Raw genomic sequence first — 22,685 nt, 5'->3', positions numbered from 1 at the left:
ACCACCTTTTTAACCAAAGATTGACCCCTGCCAGGGCAACATACAGACAACTGCATATTAATGGGAAGTCAACGCCAGAATAGGCAGATGCTGGACATGCAAGCTTGGGTGATAGATTATTGACACAATCTCATACTTTTAATCCATCAGACAACAAATGTTTATTCCCCACGATGTAACGGCACAATACATAATTGCATTATTATCTCTTTTTTTTTTTTTATCTATGCCAGTTAATCAGTCAAGTTGGCAAGCTACATGACACAACACTGTCTACAAAAGTACCTAAAAGTGAGTCATTTTTTAATAAAAAAAAAATGAAAAAGAAAAGGACTTCAGGTGTATCCTGGCAACAAGTTAAATAAAAAAATCTGACTGTTTCTGATTTGAGGTTCCAATTAGCCCGATACATGAAGAGGAGCTGCAGGAGGTGATGAACAGAATATTGGTCATTGAATCCAAATGAATCAAATGGCAGTGAGTGATCTTCTGTCAGATTCCCCAACTAAACTGTTACAAATCAGTAGTGTATAAGTAAAAGGAGGTAAGACATTTAAGGCTAAAGGTTTACTGGATATGATCATGCTCAGGTACGTTAGCTTACCGCATTCCATAGAAATTACTAACACAAGGATGCAAAACACTCGTGTGTGTTTTGTGCATGGTAAAATTCAGGATCAATAACAACACACAAAGGAGAAAAATCGGAAGCTTTCGCTCACTTCAACTGTTTTGTCAACACGTGCATTTACACAAGATCCAAATCAAGCTGAACATAATGCTGCGATGGGCCTATGATGCTTGCTATGTGATTATAGTGCATGTTAACACGCGTCTTCAACCAATACAACAGCGGCAACAATAAACAGACTTACTTAAACTTAATCAGTGAAGTGTCCACATAGCGTTTTAAATCGTTAACATTTCAGGAGGCGAACAGGAGGTTAACCGGAAGAAGCCGACGTGTAGCTCCACCCACCAACAGGCCGCATGTAAGTGACGTCATTCGGGTCGGCCCATTGACCAGCGGCTCCCACCCAATCTGCATCCACCGAGGAAGAGCTGTTGCTTTTGAAAATATTGGCGCTTGCCTCCTCAATGATAACTCTGCTTCAAGCTCACTTTACTTGGTTATGGTATTGCGAGCGCCGTGGGGCTCTTCAGGAAATATAGCAGTCGTGTCGAAATGAAACTATTCCCTTTCAAACAATAGGTAAGTCTATGTCCCGACCAATTCCTGCAGACACAAAGTCAACCGTTGCTAATTTGACGTTAGCGTTATCGACGGAACTCGCAAAGAGCGTTAGCGTGCCGTTTCCGTGCCATTGGGCGTCATTTGTTTTGTAAATTACATAGTGCTTTCTATATTTAGTTTGACAACTATAATAACGTGAAATCACAGCCTCAGATCGCCAATAACCCCCATATAAGCACTATTTAAATGTGGTCATTTAGACCGTGTGATTCTAACGTGCCATAAACAGTCCTGTTTTGATTATGTAACGCAAGTAATCCTTACTCATTATTTGTGCGTTGTAATAAATGTAGTTCATACACAAGTATAAGGATGGTTAACTTCACGTGTCAGATTAATTACTGAATATCTTTGGTAACGCCACTGCAGATGTCTCGAATGGTAAGTTACTAATGTATTCGAACTGCATGCATGGAACGAATCACTGCTCATCTTAATTACGTTTTGGGCTGTAAATGCAGATTGGACCATTTTGAGAGTTTAGTTGTTTTTCTTAATACATGGTTATCTTTTACTCTTCCACGGTGGATATATTTATGGGGATCTGTCTTCCTTGAAGCTTTACGGTGGCGGACTGGTTAGCACGATGGCCTCACTGTGCAGAGGTCGTGGGATCAATTCCGGCTCTGGCCTTCATGTGTGGAGTTTGAATGTTCTCCCTGTGCATGTGTGGGTTTTCTCTGGGTACTCTGATTTCCTCCCACGTTCCAAAAACATGCATGGCAGGTTGATTGAACACTCTAAATTGTCCCTATCTGTGCAGCAGATAGTTGTTCGTCTTTGTGTGCCCTGCGATTGGCCGGCAACCAGTTCAGGGTGTACCCCGCCAACCTCCCGAAGACAGCTAGGATAGGCTTCAGCAACCCTGCGACCGTTGTGAGAAGTAATGGATGGATGTCTTCCTTTTGAAGACAAAATAAGACATTTGAACATTGGATCAAATCTGCTCACACTCAAAACATTTCACGCATCTCCAGTCTAACCACCCTTCATTTAGCAAAATGCTAAAGCTCTGTCCGCTGCTTCCCTCAGTATGTTTGTGATGGCTTACTTTAAAAATCAAAACTTATTTAATCACTTCACTATTGTTGTTGTTTCTTTTTTGTCTTTTCAGTAAAGCCTTAGTCACCAGTGAGGAAAAACAATGGAAAGTAATGTATGTAGCCATGTGAAGGTGGTTGTTCGGGTGAGGCCAACCAACGAGAACGAGAAGAGTGAAAATTTCCGCACTGTGGTTCAGGTTGTTGATAAACACATGTTGGTATTTGATCCAAAAGAAGAGGACATACCCTGTTTTGGTTCCCAAAGAGTTCGGAATAGAAAGATCAACAAGCGGCCCAACAAAGACCTTAAATTTGTTTTTGACCATGTCTTTGGAGAGGATTCCACTCAAGATGATGTGTTTGAGAACACGACGAAAGGAGTGTTGGATGGTGTCATGAATGGCTTTAACTGCACAGGTAATGGGACGCAATCTACAGCTGTAACTTTTTTTTCAAAATTTGGTATAATCATCAAATTAGAAGTTGTCATCTTTGTTTACCTTCGCACTTAAATTTGAATAACTATAATTGTGACAGGGCGCCACGGTGGCAGAGTTTGCATGTTCTGCCCGTGCCTACTCTGGTTTTCTCCGGGTACTCCCTTTTCCTCACACTTTCCGAAAATTTATAAATGCAGGATACTAACAATTACCCTTTTGCAGTTTGCTTGTAGAAGATGCTACTTGTTTTGTGACTTTTCCATGACAAAGGATGTACATTCCTTGTTTTGGGAAAAGTTTTTTAAGTGCAGTTTTGATTAAAAAAAAATTAGCTTCCTATTTTTTAATTTAAAACATGGAACTCCGAAACAGGACATCAATATATGATTGTCAAAAATTGGTTTGTGGTTATGCTGTATCCCGTCTTCTCATGTTTTAGTTTTTGCCTATGGCGCAACTGGAGCAGGCAAAACACATACCATGTTAGGAACACCAGATGAGCCAGGAGTCATGTACCGCACCATGGAAGATCTTTTTAAACGCATGGACGATGCCAAGGAGGAGAAAGAGTTTTCTGTTGCTGTCTCCTACCTTGAGGTAATTATTTCTTTTTTTTGTTCTCATTCTGCATTCTTTAATGTTGGCTAGAAAAACCTGGTCTTATGGATTAGTTGGTGGTGGTGAATGCACCGTAATTGATCACCTGTCCCTTAAGTTTATGTTATATATTTCCTCATGAATAAACAAATGATGAGAGAGAAATTACATTTAGAACACTAGAAATTCAGCAAGACTGATGTGTAACTGCATGACAGTAGGTTGTACGTCAGGAAGGGCATCCGGCGTAAAGTCTGTGCCAAACGTATCGTGCGAGTAGCTGGGAAGACCCCTGACTAAAGTGACTAAGCCAAAAGCCAAACAGCAATCATGTTTTAAACCAGGGGTGGGCAAAATTTTGGATTGGCAGGCCACAATGGGTTCTTAAATTTGACAGAGGGGTCAGAGCAAGAGCAGATGATGGAGTGTTTTGGAAACCTCACCTCATCGGAGAAAAAAAAGAAATGTATTTAATTTTAAATTAAAGTGAACAAAAGCATTCAGTCAATATATGTCTTTGAAAACCACAGTATTTAGAAAATAAAACGTTAACAAGGTTTATTCCTTTAATTTTTTTCAGGCTCGGCGGGCCTGATTAAAACGTTTAATTGGCCGCATGTGGCCCCCGGGCTGTAGTTTGCCCACGCCTGTTTTAAACAATGGAACCCCATATACTTCATTATATTCATTAAATAGTTATCTAATGCTAATATGTCTAATTATCCCATCATATTCCATACCATTGATAAACAAGTGTCACCATGTTCAAATAATACAATTTACTACGTTTACTCTGAAGAACAGAATGACAAATTTGCGCAAAACTCTGAGTTGGAGTGAGCCAATGTGCACTCAGAGTACATTTCCAAATGTGATCTAAGCTCATATGGCTTGAGCGAGGATAGTACACAGGCATTTAAACTTTAAATATAAGGGGGAAAAAATTAACATTACTGATATTCAGACCCAACATAGAAGTTTTACTTTCTATAGTAGACATCTGTTTTTTAATGAGACACTTGAGTTGACACACGGCTGGTGCTCACCTCGGCTAAAGTGTACAATCAGTTGGAAAACACTGTTATAAATCCATGTCAATAGTATTATACTTGACACTTATCTATATTTTTGGGAGTCCTGACCACAGTTTTTATTGTAAAAGAAAATGAACAAAATAAGGAAAACTAAAATTGAAAATATTTTTGTAATAGAAATAAAATAAAATCGAGAATGCTTTTTGTAAAACAATAACTAACTGAAATGGCATTGCCTGTTTACATCACAATATCATAGTCATATTCATAGCTAAAATATCCTTAATTTTCATCCTTGTAAGTATTTTTTTTCCCTGATAGCGAGACAAAACCCTAGTCAGGCAAAGAGACTACTTTGACCGTAATGGACATATTCCATCACATCAAGTTACTGGGCAATAAACACTTTCAATATGAAAGGACTTCAAAGTTGACTGTTAATTGGGTTTTGTGATTAAAAAAAATTAGACCAAGATAAATCATTTTAAAAAATTGTCCACTATTATTGACCACAACACAATTTCCCTAAAACGTGGGAAAGTGTGTAATGGTCCAATGAAATCAAGGTTGAAAGATTTGGCAATATTTGGTAAGTTGGGCACTGCTAAGACTGGAACATTAGGCAACGTGGAAGGAATTCTGAACATTTACAAATAACAGTTAGCTTTAGGACTAAGTCTTCAGGCTTCTGTCTGACATGAAAAGCCTGCTAGAACAATTTAACCTTTTGGTATAAACAGAGAAATGTTGAATGGTGGCAGTTCACAAGTTTGAATGTGTAGATTATAAGTCAAATTCATAGTGGAGTAAGTTTCTAAATGATTTATCTTGGTCTCATTTTTTTCACGTCACAAAAAGCTTGCATTTATACAGGAGTGCATATACAATATAACCACTTTAAGTTTAGCAGGATTTTGAGTACGGTATGTTGAGTTTGTTGATGTATGAGTTTTTCAACAGCATTTTCACTTCATGCATTGCACTTTTCTCTGACTTATTTCTCTAAAACCTAAGTCGACTGTAGTGTTTTTTTGCTGATGGTATATTATGGATACCGTAATTGAGATAGGCCCATGTTACCGTTAGCAACAGAGTCTGAAAATCTGGGATTTTTCTCAATAAATAAACTAAACACGATGGAAACTTCCGTTTCATGGCAGCACAGCAGTGATGAACGAGCAACTAAAAAGGAAGAACATTGCAGCTAATGCCTTATTTCATTTCTGACGTAGGGACAGTTGTTTCTGGAAGCTCGCTAAAGTTAGCATATACGGGCTACCGTGTGCATCTGATGGGACGCTACACGCCTGTCCTGTTGTGGTATCGGAACATATTGTAGCGTTTACTGTGGATTATGGCGGTGTTAGTCTGCGAACTCATGTTTATTAACAACCAAAACACAGTTTTTGTATAGCCGAGGTAGACGTCAAACAGCAAGAGCACACGTGCTACTTCCTGGTCACTCATGAGTGGCGACCACGCACCGAGTGTTGCGTTTATGAACTCGGAAATCTCAGTACTCCAAATAACACAACATGACCTGCCACAAATCCATAATGGGAACACATAACCAAAGTCACAACCTACCTAGGCCATTAGAATATACACATTTACAGTGCTAAAAAATATATTTTCCTGCTAATCTTTAAATTATTTATAATTTATTTTTATTTTTTTTACCTCATTCCAGGTGCATACCACATTTTGACTGTGTAGATGAGGTTACGCATACAAGAGAAGCAAAACAAAACGTTTTGGATGTATGTTATATAAAAACTAAATTAAAAACCAAAACAAGTGTTTATTTTAGTTTATTTAGCACAGTGCATTTCCCTAGTTTTTTTCATGATTCACTCCCTTCTACAAAACAAAAAAAGCATTGGTGCCCAAGACGACTAAATTATGTAAATATTTATTTTCAGATAGTTTCATATTATTAGTGACACTCTGCATAGTGTATAGTTTTGTTTTCATTTTAAAACGCATGAAACATTAACAGCGAAAAATGTCAAGGCCACAGAACCACCTTCAATTTCAGTTGTTGCCATTGTTTACAAACATGTCAGGGATACTGGTACAAGCTTTAAAGTTTAACTGGAGCTCCTAAGTCTGATCACATAACTCCAATCTTTGCCTCTCTTCACTGGCTCCCAGTGCACTTTAGAGTTCGCTTTAAGATACTTCTGTTCATCTTCAATTCTTTAAATGGCTTCGCCCCAGCGTACATCTCCAAGCTCCTCCACCCCTACGCCCCCACCTGCTGCCTCAGGTCTGCGGACCAAATGCTTCGAGAGGTGCCGAGGACTAAGCACAGCCTCAGGGGGGTTCGTGCCTTTTCTGTTGCCGGTCCTTCCCTATGGAATGGCCTCCCATTAAATATTTGGCAAGCCCCCTCACTGTCCACTTTTCAAACTCGTTCAAGGACACATTTTTATTCCTTAAGCTTTCGACTCATCATGAGACTGTCGCAGTTTGATTGTTCTTCTGGTGTCTATTGTATATGTGTTTATGTGTTTTAGTTTGTGTTCTAATTTCCTTTTAAGTTATATTTATTTTATTTATTGATTAATTTATTACATCATATGGAAAGTGCTTTGTTACAGCTCGAGCTGGTGTGAAATGCACTTTATAAATAAAGTTTTATTGTATTTTATCATCTTAATTGTCTTTAATACAAACGAATAATAAAGAATTCTTGCCCTAAGCTACAGATGGTCATATAAGAACAGCTGCTTGCAATTATGGGGCAATTTACATATGATCCAATTAGTCAACTAATCACGACTGTTGGTGATTGGTCAACTAGCAAAATAATCATTTTTGTAATATGTTGTAATCAGTTTTATCCAAAAGTAATGTTGATGTTTTCACTACAGGTTTACAATGAACAGATCAGGGATTTGCTTGCTAATGCTGGTCCTCTTGCAGTAAGAGAGGACAGTGATAAAGGAGTTGTGGTTCAGGGCCTGACGCTGCACCAGGTGAGTAGTCACACAGTCTCAGCGTTTTGCAGAATGGTGTCAGTGGAGGCTATATGGAAATTATTAACAATTCGGTCCTAGAAATTGGAAATATATTTTGCATATACAGTTCTGGGCACACTTCATGAATAATGTCTTCTTTGCATAGCCAAGATCCGCTGAGAGCATACTCCAGGCTTTGGATTCTGGCAATCGAAACAGGACGCAACACCCGACTGAAATGAATGCCACTTCCTCCAGGTCCCATGCTGTGTTCCAGGTATTTAAATTGTCCAGAAAGGCAGATTTTGCTGTCAAATATAATTTATCGAATTTATGGAAAATAATAGTCACATTCTGAATAATCATACACAATGTAATTATAAGTGCCATTAATGTCACTAAGATCTTCACATATTGATGAGTGTTCTCTTTTTTTCCAGATATATTTACGGCAGCAGGACAAAGCTGCTAGCCTTAATCCCAATGTGTGTGTCGCCAAAATGAGCCTAATTGACCTAGCAGGCTCAGAAAGAGCCAGTGCTACCAATGCAAAAGGGCAACGCTTACGTGAAGGAGCAAACATCAACCGCTCACTCCTCGCCCTGGGAAATGTTATAAACGCTCTTGCTAATCCTAAAGTGAGTTAAATTATCTATTTTGAATGAACGTACCACTTGTTGCCCATTTGAGCCAACAAGAACTACAGTCGTGTTTCATTTTTCATACATCCTACACTTTCATACACTTTGAAACTGCAGTAAAAGTCACTTTTTGTGGTTTTCAATGCCATCAAGTGATTTGGACAAATCCTGTAGATTCTTTCATTGCCATGATGAAAGTGCGCGAAGCAAAGACATGACAAAAGATGCAGCTACCCAGTGTTGGCTAGCTAACGACTTTGTAGCTATGTAATTTGCAACTTTGATTGGGATCGGGTCCGGCAAGCCTGCGACACCTTTGTGGATAACGGCTTCAAATAATGGATGGATGCATTGTTGAATTTTACTCTTTGTAGGCAGGTGCTCCAGAGACCCAACTATAGTGTTTTTGTACAAACAAAATGTTATATTTCCCATATGCCTTTTTTTTTTAAAGCTGTGTCTTTCGAAGTCGCTTGGTGTGGCCTTTGCACTATTAGACTTCGAACATGCAGGAAAAAGTCCAATAAAATATTAAATTATCCACGATTTCGGCATGTTGCGAAGCATTGTATAGGCCTCTGTTGTCAAGTGGATGTTTGTCAGCGCCCAAAATAATTGTTTGAGGTCTTTTGGGGTAGATCTTTTCGCTAAGCATCTATTTTCCTTACATTCTATTTATGGAAGCAATGAGGGGGGTGGGTGAAGTTCACATTTTCATCCTTTTTCATTTTCATCATGTTTTCACCCGCGCATGTTGCTTTGTGGTCTGTCCGTCTGTCAGAAGGATTATACAAAAAGTACTTGACCCTGAAAAAATTGAATTTTGTGGAAAGCTGCTTTGACCCGACTATGAACCCATTACATGTCGGTGTACATTTGGGGCAAAGGGCAGGTTCACAGCTTTTTAGCAAAGCAAAGTGTTCTTCTCGTACAGTGGGCACTCGCTATTTGCGGGGGTGAAAGGGACTGGGCCGTCTCATGAATAGTGAAAATCCGCATACATATGTACATACATACATGCACACACACACACACACACACACTGCCTGCTATACATGGCGGTATCGTTCCTACGGCTGTAATCACAGTTTCCATAATAAGTTAACACTTCTTACAAGTTTCATTATTACACAGGGATTACGAGGAGTGCCGGTAGTGAACAGAGGTAAAGATGTAGAAGCCATGCTAATAATAAAATGAAGATAACCTGAACCTTTTATGAAAGAACGGAATTAATACAATACAATGCAATTTTATTTTTTTAGCGCATTTCACAACCGATAGAGCTGTAACTAAGCGCTTTCCAGATGGTGTAATGTAAATTAGCAGTACAATTGTCACTACAGTCTTGCTGGAATGGCATTAAAGCAGAATGTATCTTATCTTAGAACATCAGTTCCATAACTGTCTGGAGAGAACGTTCTACAAAATAATGCAACTAAACAGGAAATATAACAAGGTGATGATGGTCTCAAGCTCTGTTAAAAGCCAAGGTCTTTGAGGCGGGTTTTTCATTTTTTAGGTTTAGAGTAATATTTCTGACGCTCAGTCAGTGGCATATTTTGCCCCAGAATGCTTTAATAAGCATGAGATGTATTTTTTTTTTTTTTTTCATTTCTTCATTTATTTATTTTTTGCATTTGTAAACAGAGAGCTGTGTGACTTGCCTTCAATCGCCAGTCTTTTAACCTCAATGTGTGTTACCAACTTCGAGGACCTGACGTGAGCTTTGAACTATGGTCTTTCGATCTAGATGTAGATCATTGGGTATTTCCAAGTGCAGTGCCTGTCCAACTGAAATCCGCCGCAGAAATATTTTTGCGCTCCTTTGTTACTTTGAATTTTCCTTTTATGTGACATTGTGCAAACTTAATGCTTGTGAGATCATGAGTCACCTAAGCAGCTGTTTTTTTTGTTTCACCTGTGTTATCTTTCTTTTACTACTGTATGTCCGCCATTTAAGTAGAGTCTATGAAATACTTTAGAGTGGTACTATTGTCATTTTATCACTTTCCTATTAATCCAAGCATCCTTGGTCATAAAGACTTTTGGACTCACGTATTTTTTCCCCATTTTGTTTTAGAGCAAGAAGGCTCACATACCATACAGGGACAGCAAACTTACCCGGATACTCAAGGACTCTTTGGGAGGCAACTGCAGGACTCTCATGATAGCCAACATCAGCCCCTCATCCAAGTCATATGATGACACACAAAACACTTTGAAATATGCTAACAGGGCCAAGGAAATCAAATCTTCGGTATGTATTCAACTATTATGTCATGAAATGGCACATACAGTATGTTTTCTGGTACATCGGTTATAACTTTTGTACTGCAAATCATATTAATGTTTCTTTTATTTGCCTAATCAGCTGAAAAGTAATGTTATAAGCCTGGACAGTCACATTGGCCAGTATGCAGTTATTTGTGAGAAGCAACGGCAACAGGTAAACAAACACACTAACATTGCCTATTTTCATTAACCAATATCAGTTCTCATGACTCTAAATGAATGTTCAAGATTGTGCAGTTGAAGCAAAAATTGAAAGAGTACGAGGACAAAAATTTGGTGGACACAATATCTCCCGAGAAGCAAGCAGGCATCAAAAGGTAAACTCTGTTTTAACTGTTCTGCATTGTTTTTGTTGTCAACGTGATAGGCTGTATAAGTTAGGGTATATATTCAATTGGAAAGTTTTAGAGTGGCCAACTCTCCGAAGTTTGCTGCCAATGGCATATTGGCTGGTTGTTTTTTTTTGTTTGTTTGTTTGTTTTTTGCACTTAAAATATACTGCCCAAAGAGAGCTGAGAAAGGCTCCAGCAAGCCCGCGACCCTAATGAGGAGAAGCGCTTCAGATGATGGAAAGGTGGATGGATAATTAAAGTGTGTGTTCCAATATTATTGCTCCCCTAAAAAAGTTGTACTTCAACCCAAATAATGGATTATCTTCTTAGTTGTATGCGCCAGATGTAAATATTTGCAAATGATCTCTTATCTCACCTTAGTGTGCCAGTAATTTTCGAGGGGACTGTATTTCTTATCATATTCACACATGGGGCTAATTGATGTGGTTGGAAACCACTGATTGAGGAGCGTTTCTTTTGCATCACTGTATTTACTTTACAGTAAATTTCATCTTTAGGACCTACAGTTGGCATCTGTCAGGGTATTTGGGCTGGGGGGAGGACACAGAAAAGCTGAATGAGTCTCACTCCCACACATTTCATTCACTGGCATCAGAATTCACAACTCGCACAGAGAGGCTCTGAATAGAGCATGCACGCTTCTCACACTATTAAAAATTCAGCAGTCTAGCAAGGCCACAACGTCTCCTACGTCACTAGAGTTTCATTGAAGAGTGCAGTCCCATTTCAGCGACAGCGCTCCAGTTTTATTTACTTGCGGATATATCGCTCTCTTCCTCAAATTGATTGCTATAATTTAATAGGAATATACGCTTCATGTCAATGCATAAGATCACCTTTCTCTGAGGAGTTTAAGTTGAATATAATCTTTATACAGATTTAAAAGCTTAAGTCTTATCTCTCCCCTTTTTCCTGTAAAAGGTGGCTCTTTGAAGGTTTAAAGTCCGTGACTATTATCTCTCTTTAGGGTGTCAGAATCTCTGCAGCAAGTCTTCTCCAACCGTGCCCAAATCAGGACAGAACAGCTGGATCTAGAGAGACAACTGAAGGAGAATGAGCTGCGCCAGCGCTACAGTGAGGAAGACAACCTGCAGGTCCAATACATCTCTGCCAACGAAAAGACTGACAAGGTAGCGGATGCTTACACTGCTTTCCACATTCCATCATCGCTGCAGGAAAGCATCTGCTGAATCATCATTTTTCAGTGCTGCTCTCCATAGTAGTCTGGGCCTGCAATTTACACCACAACAGGACTGAGTGAGTCCTGATCACCAGTTGCTTGCTTTCTTTGCCAACTGAGTCCTAATCTTAGTCCCATCTCTACAATGCTGTGCCCACAGAATCCATTTAATTCTGCAAACTGAAATTAAATCTGAACATTTTTGCTCGAAATATGTCTCTGAAAATACAGGAATTGATGTTGCAATCATTCTTCCACATGCACCCAATGCTAATATGAAACGCAACCAATGAATGGATGAAAGCAAGACATTCTGATTGTTTGCATTCCTGTCTCTCTCGTTGTCCTTTTCCAATAGGCTACTTGTAAACATGAGCGGAGGATTGCGACGTTATGCTCTGAGCAGGAGCGCATTCGTAAACATCTGAAAGAAACAGAATTGCGCTTTCAGGAAAATGATGGCTGGCTTCACCGTATTGAGAACGAGGTGAAATCGTTGAAGTCGAATAATCAGGCATTCGAGGTTAGTATAACATCGGCCTTCAAGGTATGCCTAGTTGTCTCAAAGAGAATAACCTTATTGAAGTGCTAATAGTACATGAATAAGTCTGTACGCTAATAGATTTCTAATCAGAGCAGTCAAATGAGCATTATCGAAAAGAGGGGATGTAATCAATATGGGATGAATCCTTGGTGTTTTTAGTTTGTTTATTGTAGAAGGTAGGCCCTGTCTCCTCTGGTGTCGTGACTGTCTTTGTTTTCTTCCCATCTGTTCTCCCAGTAATTAGAACCGTGCTCATTTTATTTCTCCAGCTCACTCGTGGATCACTAAAGAGAATAAATCAATACACTTTACTCGTCCCTCACACAGCAGCCAGTTACCTAAAACCATGTCCATGTTTTTTTTTCTTCATTATCCTTTCTTCCAAGAACTGACCTAGAACTATGACGCACTTAGCTGTCAAATGTTCTCGCTGCTGTTGTTTCGTAGTTTTCTTGCGTCAGAGTCCCCAAACCCCCCACTGCCTCCTATCCACAGCATACGGCCTTTCAAATAAAACCCAGACAAATGCATGACTATAGCATCTCAAAGCGGCTTTTGGCAATTCATCATGTCTTCACTTTGATTTAAGTTTTTATATTGTCTGCAGTTTAGTTAATGTTCACTTAGTTTCACTCTCTTCTCAAGGTATTAGACAAGGACTTGCATTGTCACAGGCTGGAGCTGCAGGTGAATGATCTTGAACAACACATCAAGCAGATGGTCAAAATCACTGCACTTCAGGATCAAGAGAACAAACGCATGCAGAAGTACGTTGCTACTATTTGTGCGTAGCACATGGCTATGTATTTGCTCTGTCACAACGATAATTGTAACTTTCTGTATTGAATTTTTAGAATGGTGAATGTGTTGTTGCCAGCGTATGGTCGATACTACGGTGCCATGTGTGACACCGGGCTTGTTACAACCCAAGATAATTTGAAAAACCATGAGCTGAAGCAACTTGTGCTAAGAGAAAGAAACGTGGCTTGGGCAGACCAGGCAGGACTCAACCAAGACGTACAAGGTTCATCTACAAGAAAAATACCTGAGACCAAGGATTTCGGTGGTGAATTGGCACCCGTCCTGTCTTTCTCAAAACTGCTTTACTTCCAGAGTAGCCCTTGTAGTAAGTCTCCATGCTCTTTATTTTATTTTTATCATTCAGGTTTTTACTTTGTTCCGAGTCCACATCCTGGGTGTCTATTTTTAGTTCTCCAAAACGTCATTTAAATGTAAGAGGTTAAGTGTGGCTAATCCTGTATTAAAAGGCCACAAAGTTGATATTCTGCATTGCAAATATCATCCTGTGCCCCATATAGATAATTATGCAACAGTCAGACATGCATCTAAGAATTGCATTTGACCATGTTATTCCCAAGAAATGCATTTTGAGGGCCACAAATGTTGACGGAGTGGGTTTCCTCGCAATTATTGGAATGCTCTGCATTAAGATGGTTCACATTAATTAGAGCGGTTTAGTGGATTTTCTTCCTTGCTTCTGATTTGATTCATTTATATGCGAGATGCACGCTAAAGGTGTTGCAGGGTTTCCCCTTGAAAACTTGCTAAGCCTGATGGTTGCGAAGTGCAAAGGCAGCCCTTGTGTTTAAAAAAAAATAAACGCCAGGAAATTTTAAGTTGACAAATGTGTTATGAGCCATTTATTAACAATACTAACGCATAGTCAAAAAGCACAATCTTGAAATAGAAACACAAAAAATACAATCAAATTCAATAGTTTATATAGTTTATGTCAATAGTTTTCTGTTAAGTAAAATCCCAGTGAATCTTAAAATAACCCATTGCTGGTCACCTTTAAAATATTTTTTATTTATTTATTTATTTTTATTTTATTTATTTAAAAAGAAATTATGCTTTCTACATGACGTCAGTGAGAATATGGCCCAAAATTCATAGCATAGTGTCAATTGCATCACTTCAAGGCAACTTATATATTTCACAATATAAAATTAAGTGTACAAGTATTTTAAATATTAATTTAATAGATAAATAATATTTAAATAGGTGAATTATATACTCAATTAACTCTATTGGAGAATGTATTTTGATCAAATAAATAGCGATGAACCACGTATGAATTAGGTTGTTTATTGTGCTAATCTCAAATCAGAATTAAATTGGCACTTCGTAGTGCAAAACAGTACAAACCAAAAATATAATACAGCTGATATTTTCAATGAAAACACTGAACAACTGGTTTTCAGTTTAGTTTTCTACAATTATTGTGCCCATGAATTAGCCTTTACCGTCTATTTTCAATTGTACATTAGTAACGTCAAAATTAACAAACAGCACTCAAAATAACAAATGTTGTTGATAAATTTAATTTGATGCACTGACAAGATTTCAGGTTTCAAATTTTTTTGCACATTTTTCTACTTCCTGTGTCCACTATTTCTGTTGAAAGAATGCAAAGATTCTTATATTTTGAATTCTTATTATATCACTAATATACTCTCAACTACCCTTGTAAAATAGTGTGCAACATGCATCCCACAATACAAACATTTGGGCATTTCTGTCAAAGTGAGCAGTACGCATGAAAGAAGATACAAGAACGGAATCAACATGATTTACCGCCATTGGAGACTAGCGTCCAAATCTCTACCATTGGCCAATTTTATACATTATATTGAATCTACTGGCTATACCGCACATTCGTTGTAAACAAGTTATGCCTAGCTTGGCGGGGGTGTGGGTCCGAAAAATCTTGGCCCCGCCAGGCCTATAAGCACTATGGGGAACCCTGGTGCTGGCTGGAACGACATTACTGTCACAGCCAAAAGGCTACAATGTGTTGGTGCTGTATTTGGCAATCAGCTACAAACGTAAAGCGGCAGTCTTTCAAAAACATGCAGCCCATTTTAAAATATGTTGGGAAAAGTATTGACAAACGTATTTCTTTTTCAACACAGGTGCAGAGGGGCGGTCAAAATCGTTATCAACAAGTAAGTTTGTTTTATTTTTATTTCTAATTCGAGGTAATGGCCGTGCTCTGTCACTTTGTATATATCTAAATGACTTTTTACCTCTTTTATCGCAAGTGTTTTCGATTTAGGAGTATCTTGTTATGGGTAGTTCATATCTGTTCCGCAGAGGTTGAAAATTTTCTGGAAATTAAAATGAGTCGCAAAGTGGATTAACTCGGAGTTTGCAAGTGAATCTGCAAGTAGCGTTATTTGTTAGTGGCTGACATAAGATTCGGCTTCTACCAACCAATAGTGATAACGTTGTCGTTGCATCTTACCCGTGTACAAAACTAACTTTGAACTAACGCTGGCTGGTGATGCGGCTCCTCTAAAAGTCTTTAATCATCTCTTCTGACGTCACAAATAAGTGACATTTCTAACACAAAAGGAGAATAAGTAGTAATTAACTGGCATGCTAAGGTTAAGCCATGCTAAAAACGCTCTATCATTAAATTTACGATAGTCAAAAAAGACTGGACTAAATTAATTGATTGTTACAGTGCCATTTTCACTAGAGTCTTGTAGAAAGAAAATAAAATACAGAACCTCACACAATCCCTTTTGAAAACCGGAAATGAATTAATATGGCAGTGCATACATGGGCCAAGAGGAGGGGCCTCTAAGATTAGAAGTATATTATTAAATCTCGACATTATCAACAATGGTGAAGTTTGTTTTACCGTTTGACTTTTGAGATCTGCAAAAATAAAATGGAATTTTGAGAACATTTATCGTATTTAACATTTCTTTTAAATAAATCCAACTGTTACCATACCACCTGATAAATTTTGTAATGTATCATTCTAAAAATGAAACTGTCACAACATTATGGAATATTTGGAAATATAGTGCCAAGACATCATATGGAATGGGATAAGTCAGAACTGAAATAAAAGCAAATAAGTTGTCAAAGAAAAAAAAAACCTGAACTGGTTGCTAGCCAATCGCAGGGCACACAAAGACAAGCAACCATTGGCGCTCACACTCATACCTTAGTGTTTAATCAACCTCCCATGCATGTCTTCGGAATGTGGGAGAGAACTGGAGCACCCGGAGAAAACCCACATAGGCATGGGGAGAACATGCAAACTCCACACAGGAAGCCCGAAGCCGGATTTTTTTATTTTTTTTTAAACTGTTAAACCCATGGAGAAAAAGGTTGAATTTGGGTAATTTTATTTTACGATATTATCGCTGTCTTCTGAAAAACACGGATGTCCTTTTTTATGTTAATGCGGTTTTAGTGTTATAGACATGCCATTAACATAATTTTATTTAAATATATGGCAAAATTGGACATAAATATATTTTTCACAGGACAGCAACAATATACTACTTAATATTAAGTCTTGAAGAAGTCAACGCACCGATGAAGTCAAATAAACTGGTCAATATAAAAATGAAATAAACTTTTTAAACATGATGTACTGAACGATATGGCTGAAAAATGTTTCACAATATAAGTATTTCATATCAGTCAACGTTGATCATCTATTTTTTTTTTTTTTTTACCTTTTAACAGTTTTGTGTACATTGTATTGTAGTGTAATGCGCAATGTCCACTGTAGCATTAATGCTTATTAGCAATAAATGCTACCCCAAAACGATATTGTTAATACACCTACATTAGCCTTCATTCAATGTTCATACAATGTGTAGTCAACTAATACTTTCTTGCGGTGCATGCATTAGCATTGACCTACCATCCTAGGCCTACTTTATCCTTTTAGCAGACTCATTATTGCCATATAGTCCATTCATATTTTACTGCCTTATTTTGACTTATAAGTGGGATGCAACGCGTCGGACATGGCTAACACTGACGCTAGCCCATTGAGACAGAGAACTACTTTACTTGTCGTCCACGTCGCCATCCGGAAGTGTTTAATCGGGTTAATCCGAGACTCAGAAATCCCTTTATTGGGCATTAATGGGCATAATATTGTATTATATCGACTTGTCATTTATTTGAACAAAGTTACGCCACGCTCTCGTTCTGCGCATGACGCACGCCCGCACTGTTGGTTTAGCTGCTGCTTCTTCGTTGGTTTAAATGATTCTTCATGTTTGGAGGCCGCTTTGCCTTGCTTACAACACACTCAATTTCGCTCAATGTTATGCGTTTCCAAGAAAAGTGAAATATGGTAAGTATTTCTTTTAGTATTTTTAAGTAGTTGAATAATAATTAGTGTAATGTATAATTTTTGGTTCCCTTTAAAATGCACAAAATATTTACACACTGTTGACAAACATCCATGTGTATTGCGTTTGTGAATGGTTGCAGCACCACACTAGCGCACAGAGACAGACACTTATGGCAGCAATTTAAAAAAATAAATAAATAATCGAATCGGGGCTTTGGTAATCGCTGCATCCCTATTATACAATGTAAACGTTGGATGGACTGGTTATATTATTTGATGTGTTTTGCACCAAAAAGTCGCAGAAACTCACTTTTGATTCTTTTACTCTCTTTACACATAACTCTTTTTTATACATTAGGCATTTCAATCACAGTCAATTAGTCAATTTACACTCCACATTTAAGACTTTACTGATATCTACTGATATATTTACAATTCTGTTCTGTGTGCTCAAATCAGAATTCATTTTACAAGCATGCTTGCACTGTAAGCATGCTTGTACTTCAAAAGAGCCAACCCGTAAATTTCCATGTAATAGAATCAGTGTAATATATAAAGCCTTTACATAACTGTTAATCACTCCAGTTTCCATTATTGGGAACATTCAGCCACTGTTTCATCGCACTAATGAAATCATAACTCTTTGCATCCCTCTCAATTATTCATTGACTGACTCACTCTTGAATCTCTCAAACCTGTCCTATGTATCCTAATCCCACTGTCACGTTCTTTTTGTGTTCACATTAGGAGTATAAAAATGGCAATTCTTCCTCAGCTACACTAAACATCCATTTTTAACTGCTGGCTTCAGTCTGTTGAAGGCTATTCAGCATCCGACAAACTGCTCTGAGGTCACCCGATGCTGCTTTGTCAGTCTCTGACTCCTCCAGCCCTTATGATAGACACTACAGCATAACATTAGAAATAGCTCCTCCCTGCAATTTGCTAAGCCAATCAAATGTGGTCAGATATAGAGAGGGACGGGGAAGGGGGAATTGACGCGTTGCCTGGCTGGTTATTAATAGAAACGTACTCAAAAGTCGTCACTTTGAAGGTGGTTCACAGAGGATTAAACCGTGTCTACATTTCATGTCCTTCTCTTGTTTTGTACAGATTCTCTGCAGTCTTTATTTATTCCCTTTGTTTTCACATTTGTATCTGTGAGCTTTCCTTTGTTTCCTTTTTATTTTTTTCCCCTCCCTAAATGTTTACCTTTCCACATTACTTGACATCTCATTCTCTGATTCTGGCTTTCCCTTGCACCCGCAAATGTTTTTTTGCCAGTGTCTTGCACTGAACGCTCTCCAATCCCTCTTGAGCTTCATTCATGAAAATGCAGATCCACAGCAGGGCAGGGAAAAACGTCAGCACACGTAAATTCCTCAGCTCCACCAACCAGAAAAGGCGCTCTATAAAAAACATGCAGCGGCAACCAGGCGACCCTAATTCAGTGCTGCCTCCACCAGAAATAGCAACTCATGCATGTATTAATCCCCTACAAGCCAAAAATATGTGATTGAAGGAATTCTGCTGCCATTTATTGCGAGGAATAACTTCACCGTCACACAAATGTGCTATTTATTGCTTATGCAATCACCTCACTGCAAGAACTTTCTGCTGCTCATATTTGATGAACATAACATTAAAATAGAGAAAGTGACGTAGAGCTCATGCATTTTGCGCGTCCACTCTCTTTTAGTGTCCTGCTGATGTTTTCTCCCCTTAAGCCTCAACATCCCATTGCAGGAAAATGATCGCTTTGGTCTTCATCGTATGATGCAGACACTCGGCTTTGACCCCATTTTCCTCCGCAACTGGCTATCAATTTGATGCTCTTCATTTTATAGAGGTGCCACTAAGTGATAGTATCATTAATTGAGCAAAGATATTTTGCATTCAATGAAACTTAAAACAACTCCTTGAATGCCAGCCGTTTGTAGCGCAGCCATTTGGAGATTTGTAAAGAAATGTCTCCTTTTAGTTTAAGAATGCCGGCTAATTCCGGCTTTTCAGACGTCAACTTCATTTTTTGACCCGATTGTTTGACTGGTAAGCACGTTGGCATCACAGTGCAAAGCTGCAGGATGTGGCCTTCTTATGTGGAGTTTGCATGTTCTCCCTGTGCCCAGCATTTGTTTTTAATATACTTCATCTCGGCAGTGACACTCATTTTTGTTGTCCTCAGAAACTGTTCTTGGGTTTATCCGTGGTCTCCCTATTTTGATCCCCTCTCCATCACGGATTACTTTTCAGACCAATATTGTGTTCATTCATTCCTTCTCAATGTTATGGTTTGCTTGGGCTTTTAGGCACCAGAAGTCATCCAATCCTGCGGCAAGACGTACTTCCCCGAAGGCCCGTTCGAAGAAATCTGTCGACATTGCTGCCACAACAAAGCCCGAAGGCTTTCTCCCACGACTTTGAGGAGGGTACCTTTCCTCTCCAGTGCACGCCAGAGCCTGCTCAAAAAGACGTCCAGTTTACTTTGTCCACCGGCATGGATCCCAACATGACCTTTGAAGTTGAACACAAAGATGCAACGATCATAATAAGCAACGAGGGCCCCTCTCAGGCGATGAAGTCAGTGGGTTATTCAACTCCAACCCAACTATTCAATCCTGTCAAAGCCAGTGACGCCAAACAGATTCCTAACAAACAGTGAGAAAGTTTGATTCTTTTCCTTAATTGTTTGTACTGACATTCACTTAAAGTCACACCAACTGACTACCAATGAAACTGTTCAGAAATGAGTTTAGCCTCCCCGGCCATGTTCAAACCAAAAATTGAAATGTTAGTTGAACAAAATAAGTTCATGTTGGTTTACAGTTTACAAGAACATATGAATATTATTTTAACAACAACTTTATAGTTCATAGCCCATTTCTAGACTGGCACTTAAGATCAGAAGGTTAGGTTAACTAAAGAAAATTCCATAAATGGAAAGGAAAGATAAATCTTAACAATTCAGTAACATTTGATGAGCCGATATTACTGCATGTCTTGCTTCGTAAGCGTACTTGGTTGCTGCCCAAGACTACTCATATTTTTGATCATTCTGTACTTTTTTTTTTGTTTCCTTTTCTAGCTACTGAGCTTTTTTTCTGTGAAAAGATTTGGTGTGATGTGAGAAAAACGCAATATTTGGGGCAGATCCATTTTTAACATGGCCCTAAAAATAAGTGTTTTGTAACACTGATAGAGATTACGAGTAACCCATCACTCCGTAGGATTATGCATGTGAATGTTTTATCCCGAGTGGAACTTCTTACAGAGAACACAAAAAGGATGCCTTGGAACTGTCTAAATAACTTTTGACTCCTCCTGAATCCTGAGATACACCTCACGGAGTAAACGGAGGTGAAGCGTTCCACATGAGCTTTTCTGATGTTTAATCAAAGGGTTGACGATGGTGATCTCCTGCTTGAACGATGAATGCATTGAGTTTCATGGGCATGGCACTGTAACCTTAACATCCTAACGTCAACTAACTGTATGCAGGCATCAGGTCTCTTCCTTGCAAGAAATCAGACGTTCCAATCCAACGTACATGGCCATGACATCTGCTGCGCAAGGAAAGCGTAAACACAACAGGTAATCCTCGTTCAATCCCTTGATTTTGTTTGCTTCCATATCACAATGTCTGTCCCGACAAATGTTGCACTTTAGCAGCCAGCTTGGAAAGAACCCGAGGCAAACAAACTGAACGGATAGATGAATTAATGCAGCGATGAAGTGCAATCATTGACTATTCACCCCACCCCTCCGTAATTCAAACATATTTAAAGATGATAAGTTTTAATATACTGCATACATTTTCTTCTTTGAGTGTACGGTTTGACAACACTTGAATTTACATCGTGCGGGCATGACAAAATCAGTTATTCCCACAAAATGATTGAAACTTTGTGTTATGAATAACAAATGCTGTAAAATGATTCAAATTAATTGATAAACAGCTCAAATCAGAACTATGATCCCTTTTCCCATCAGGGGCCATACACGCTTGCAGTTCAGAGTTTAAATCAATGCGACCTCCACCATCTTGCAATATAAAGCTGTCATATTCCATCAAATCACTGGTGGTTTGTTAATTATGCGATACTCTAGGTATTGGTATTGAAGCATTAACTTGATAACCACTTGGAAAAAAGTGGCACTCTGCTTAGGATCAGAATATTATCAAATATATCACATTGCAGACAGAGTATCACAGTTTATACTTAGAGAGCCTTATTAGAATCGTAGTTCATCTTTATGGATTATCCTAGTCAGGTTCCTTTCATGGGAAAAATTACCAGGCGTGATAAGTTGTTGTCTTTTTGTGAAACAATTTTTCCACTTTCGTTCTCTCTTAGGGAGAAAGATGAAAACCTTTCCGCACCGAAGCGTGTTAGAAAAGCCCTCGGTGTTCCCACCAGACCAATGAGGGTACCAATGTTTTCTGGTAAGTATCAATTTGGAACGGCACAAGACTGGTTTTTTTTGGGGTTTTTTTTAATTTTGGGGTTTTTTGTTTAGGTCAACGTACAGTGACCAAAGAGCAGCCAAAGTGACAACATACTCTGAAATACAATTTTTCTTTTTCTTTTTTGCATCATCACCAGGTTCCATCGAGGACAAACCTCAGAGGGTTGTGAGAAGCATTTCTGAAGGAAATCTGAACCTCCTTAAGCCTTCCAAATCAAAGTCAAAACTGTTCAATCGGGTGACCAAATGGATGTAAAACTCTTCTGTGTATGTCTTGATTTCCATGTCAAACATTTTAAGTAGCATTTTTAGGCTCTATGAGCCTTTTTTATTTTTTACATGACTTTAAATAAATGTTGAACATGCTCCTACTCATTATAATCTGATTTTTAATCCATGTTCATTGCATGGGAGGTAACAGTGGTACAAGGTAATCAATTTTCTCCTGACTTACATGACACTGATAAAACCTAAATCTTCATCACAAGAGTTTTTACATGTTGGGGTGAAATGCATCCAAGCTAATTAATAAAGCTTTCCCCGACTAACAACCTGCCAAACACTCCTGCTGTACTGTTATGATGAACTGATATTGGGCTTAAAGCTTTTAAACCCTCTTGAGATAATATAGTCAGAAGCCTTTTGGAGACCTTGATAGTGTTCTTTCCAAAATGTTTACAACTAAACGGCTCCATTTCTGACCAAACCTATAATGCAGTACAGTATATCTTGTTTGACA

The 22,685-nt window shown here is 38.5% G+C and overlaps 2 protein-coding genes across 5 annotated transcripts in view; one reads left to right on the top strand and one right to left on the bottom strand.

Annotated features, from left to right (window-relative positions):
• mettl15 (methyltransferase 15, mitochondrial 12S rRNA N4-cytidine) overlaps nucleotides 1–1,041 on the bottom strand; it is a 67,471-nt gene extending 66,430 nt beyond the window's left edge. For both annotated transcript variants that reach the window (XM_088296855.1, XM_088296856.1), the window contains exon 1: nucleotides 876–1,041. The gene's annotated coding sequence lies outside the window, so the exon portion shown is untranslated. The remainder of the gene's footprint in view (nucleotides 1–875) is intronic.
• On the top strand, nucleotides 1,010–22,321 carry kif18a (kinesin family member 18A). Of its 3 annotated transcripts, none has more exons than XM_088296852.1 (18): nucleotides 1,011–1,213; nucleotides 2,370–2,715; nucleotides 3,178–3,335; nucleotides 7,246–7,350; nucleotides 7,499–7,609; nucleotides 7,773–7,970; nucleotides 10,057–10,233; nucleotides 10,348–10,422; nucleotides 10,497–10,585; nucleotides 11,589–11,751; nucleotides 12,160–12,324; nucleotides 12,991–13,112; nucleotides 13,200–13,471; nucleotides 15,282–15,314; nucleotides 19,789–20,137; nucleotides 20,978–21,070; nucleotides 21,835–21,923; nucleotides 22,084–22,321. In XM_088296852.1, the coding sequence occupies exons 2-18, from the start codon at nucleotides 2,400–2,402 to the stop codon at nucleotides 22,200–22,202; spliced, it is 2,634 nt and encodes an 877-aa protein (XP_088152978.1). In that variant the 5' UTR covers nucleotides 1,011–1,213; nucleotides 2,370–2,399; the 3' UTR covers nucleotides 22,203–22,321. The 3 variants fall into 3 exon arrangements, with proteins under 3 accessions (XP_088152980.1, XP_088152978.1, XP_088152979.1); XM_088296853.1 differs by having other exon boundaries at nucleotides 21,998–22,142; XM_088296854.1 differs by lacking the exon at nucleotides 2,370–2,715 and having other exon boundaries at nucleotides 1,010–1,213.
• The last annotated feature ends 364 nt before the right edge of the window (nucleotides 22,322–22,685 follow it).

Source organism: Idiotropiscis lumnitzeri, chromosome 5 (genome assembly GCF_059441095.1).
Source record: "Idiotropiscis lumnitzeri isolate Australia: NSW breed Sydney's pygmy pipehorse chromosome 5, RoL_Ilum_1.0, whole genome shotgun sequence".
Taxonomy (NCBI): Eukaryota; Metazoa; Chordata; class Actinopteri; order Syngnathiformes; family Syngnathidae; genus Idiotropiscis; species Idiotropiscis lumnitzeri.
Note: the sequence above shows the minus strand (reverse complement) of the source record. Positions and strands in the feature narration are given on the sequence as shown.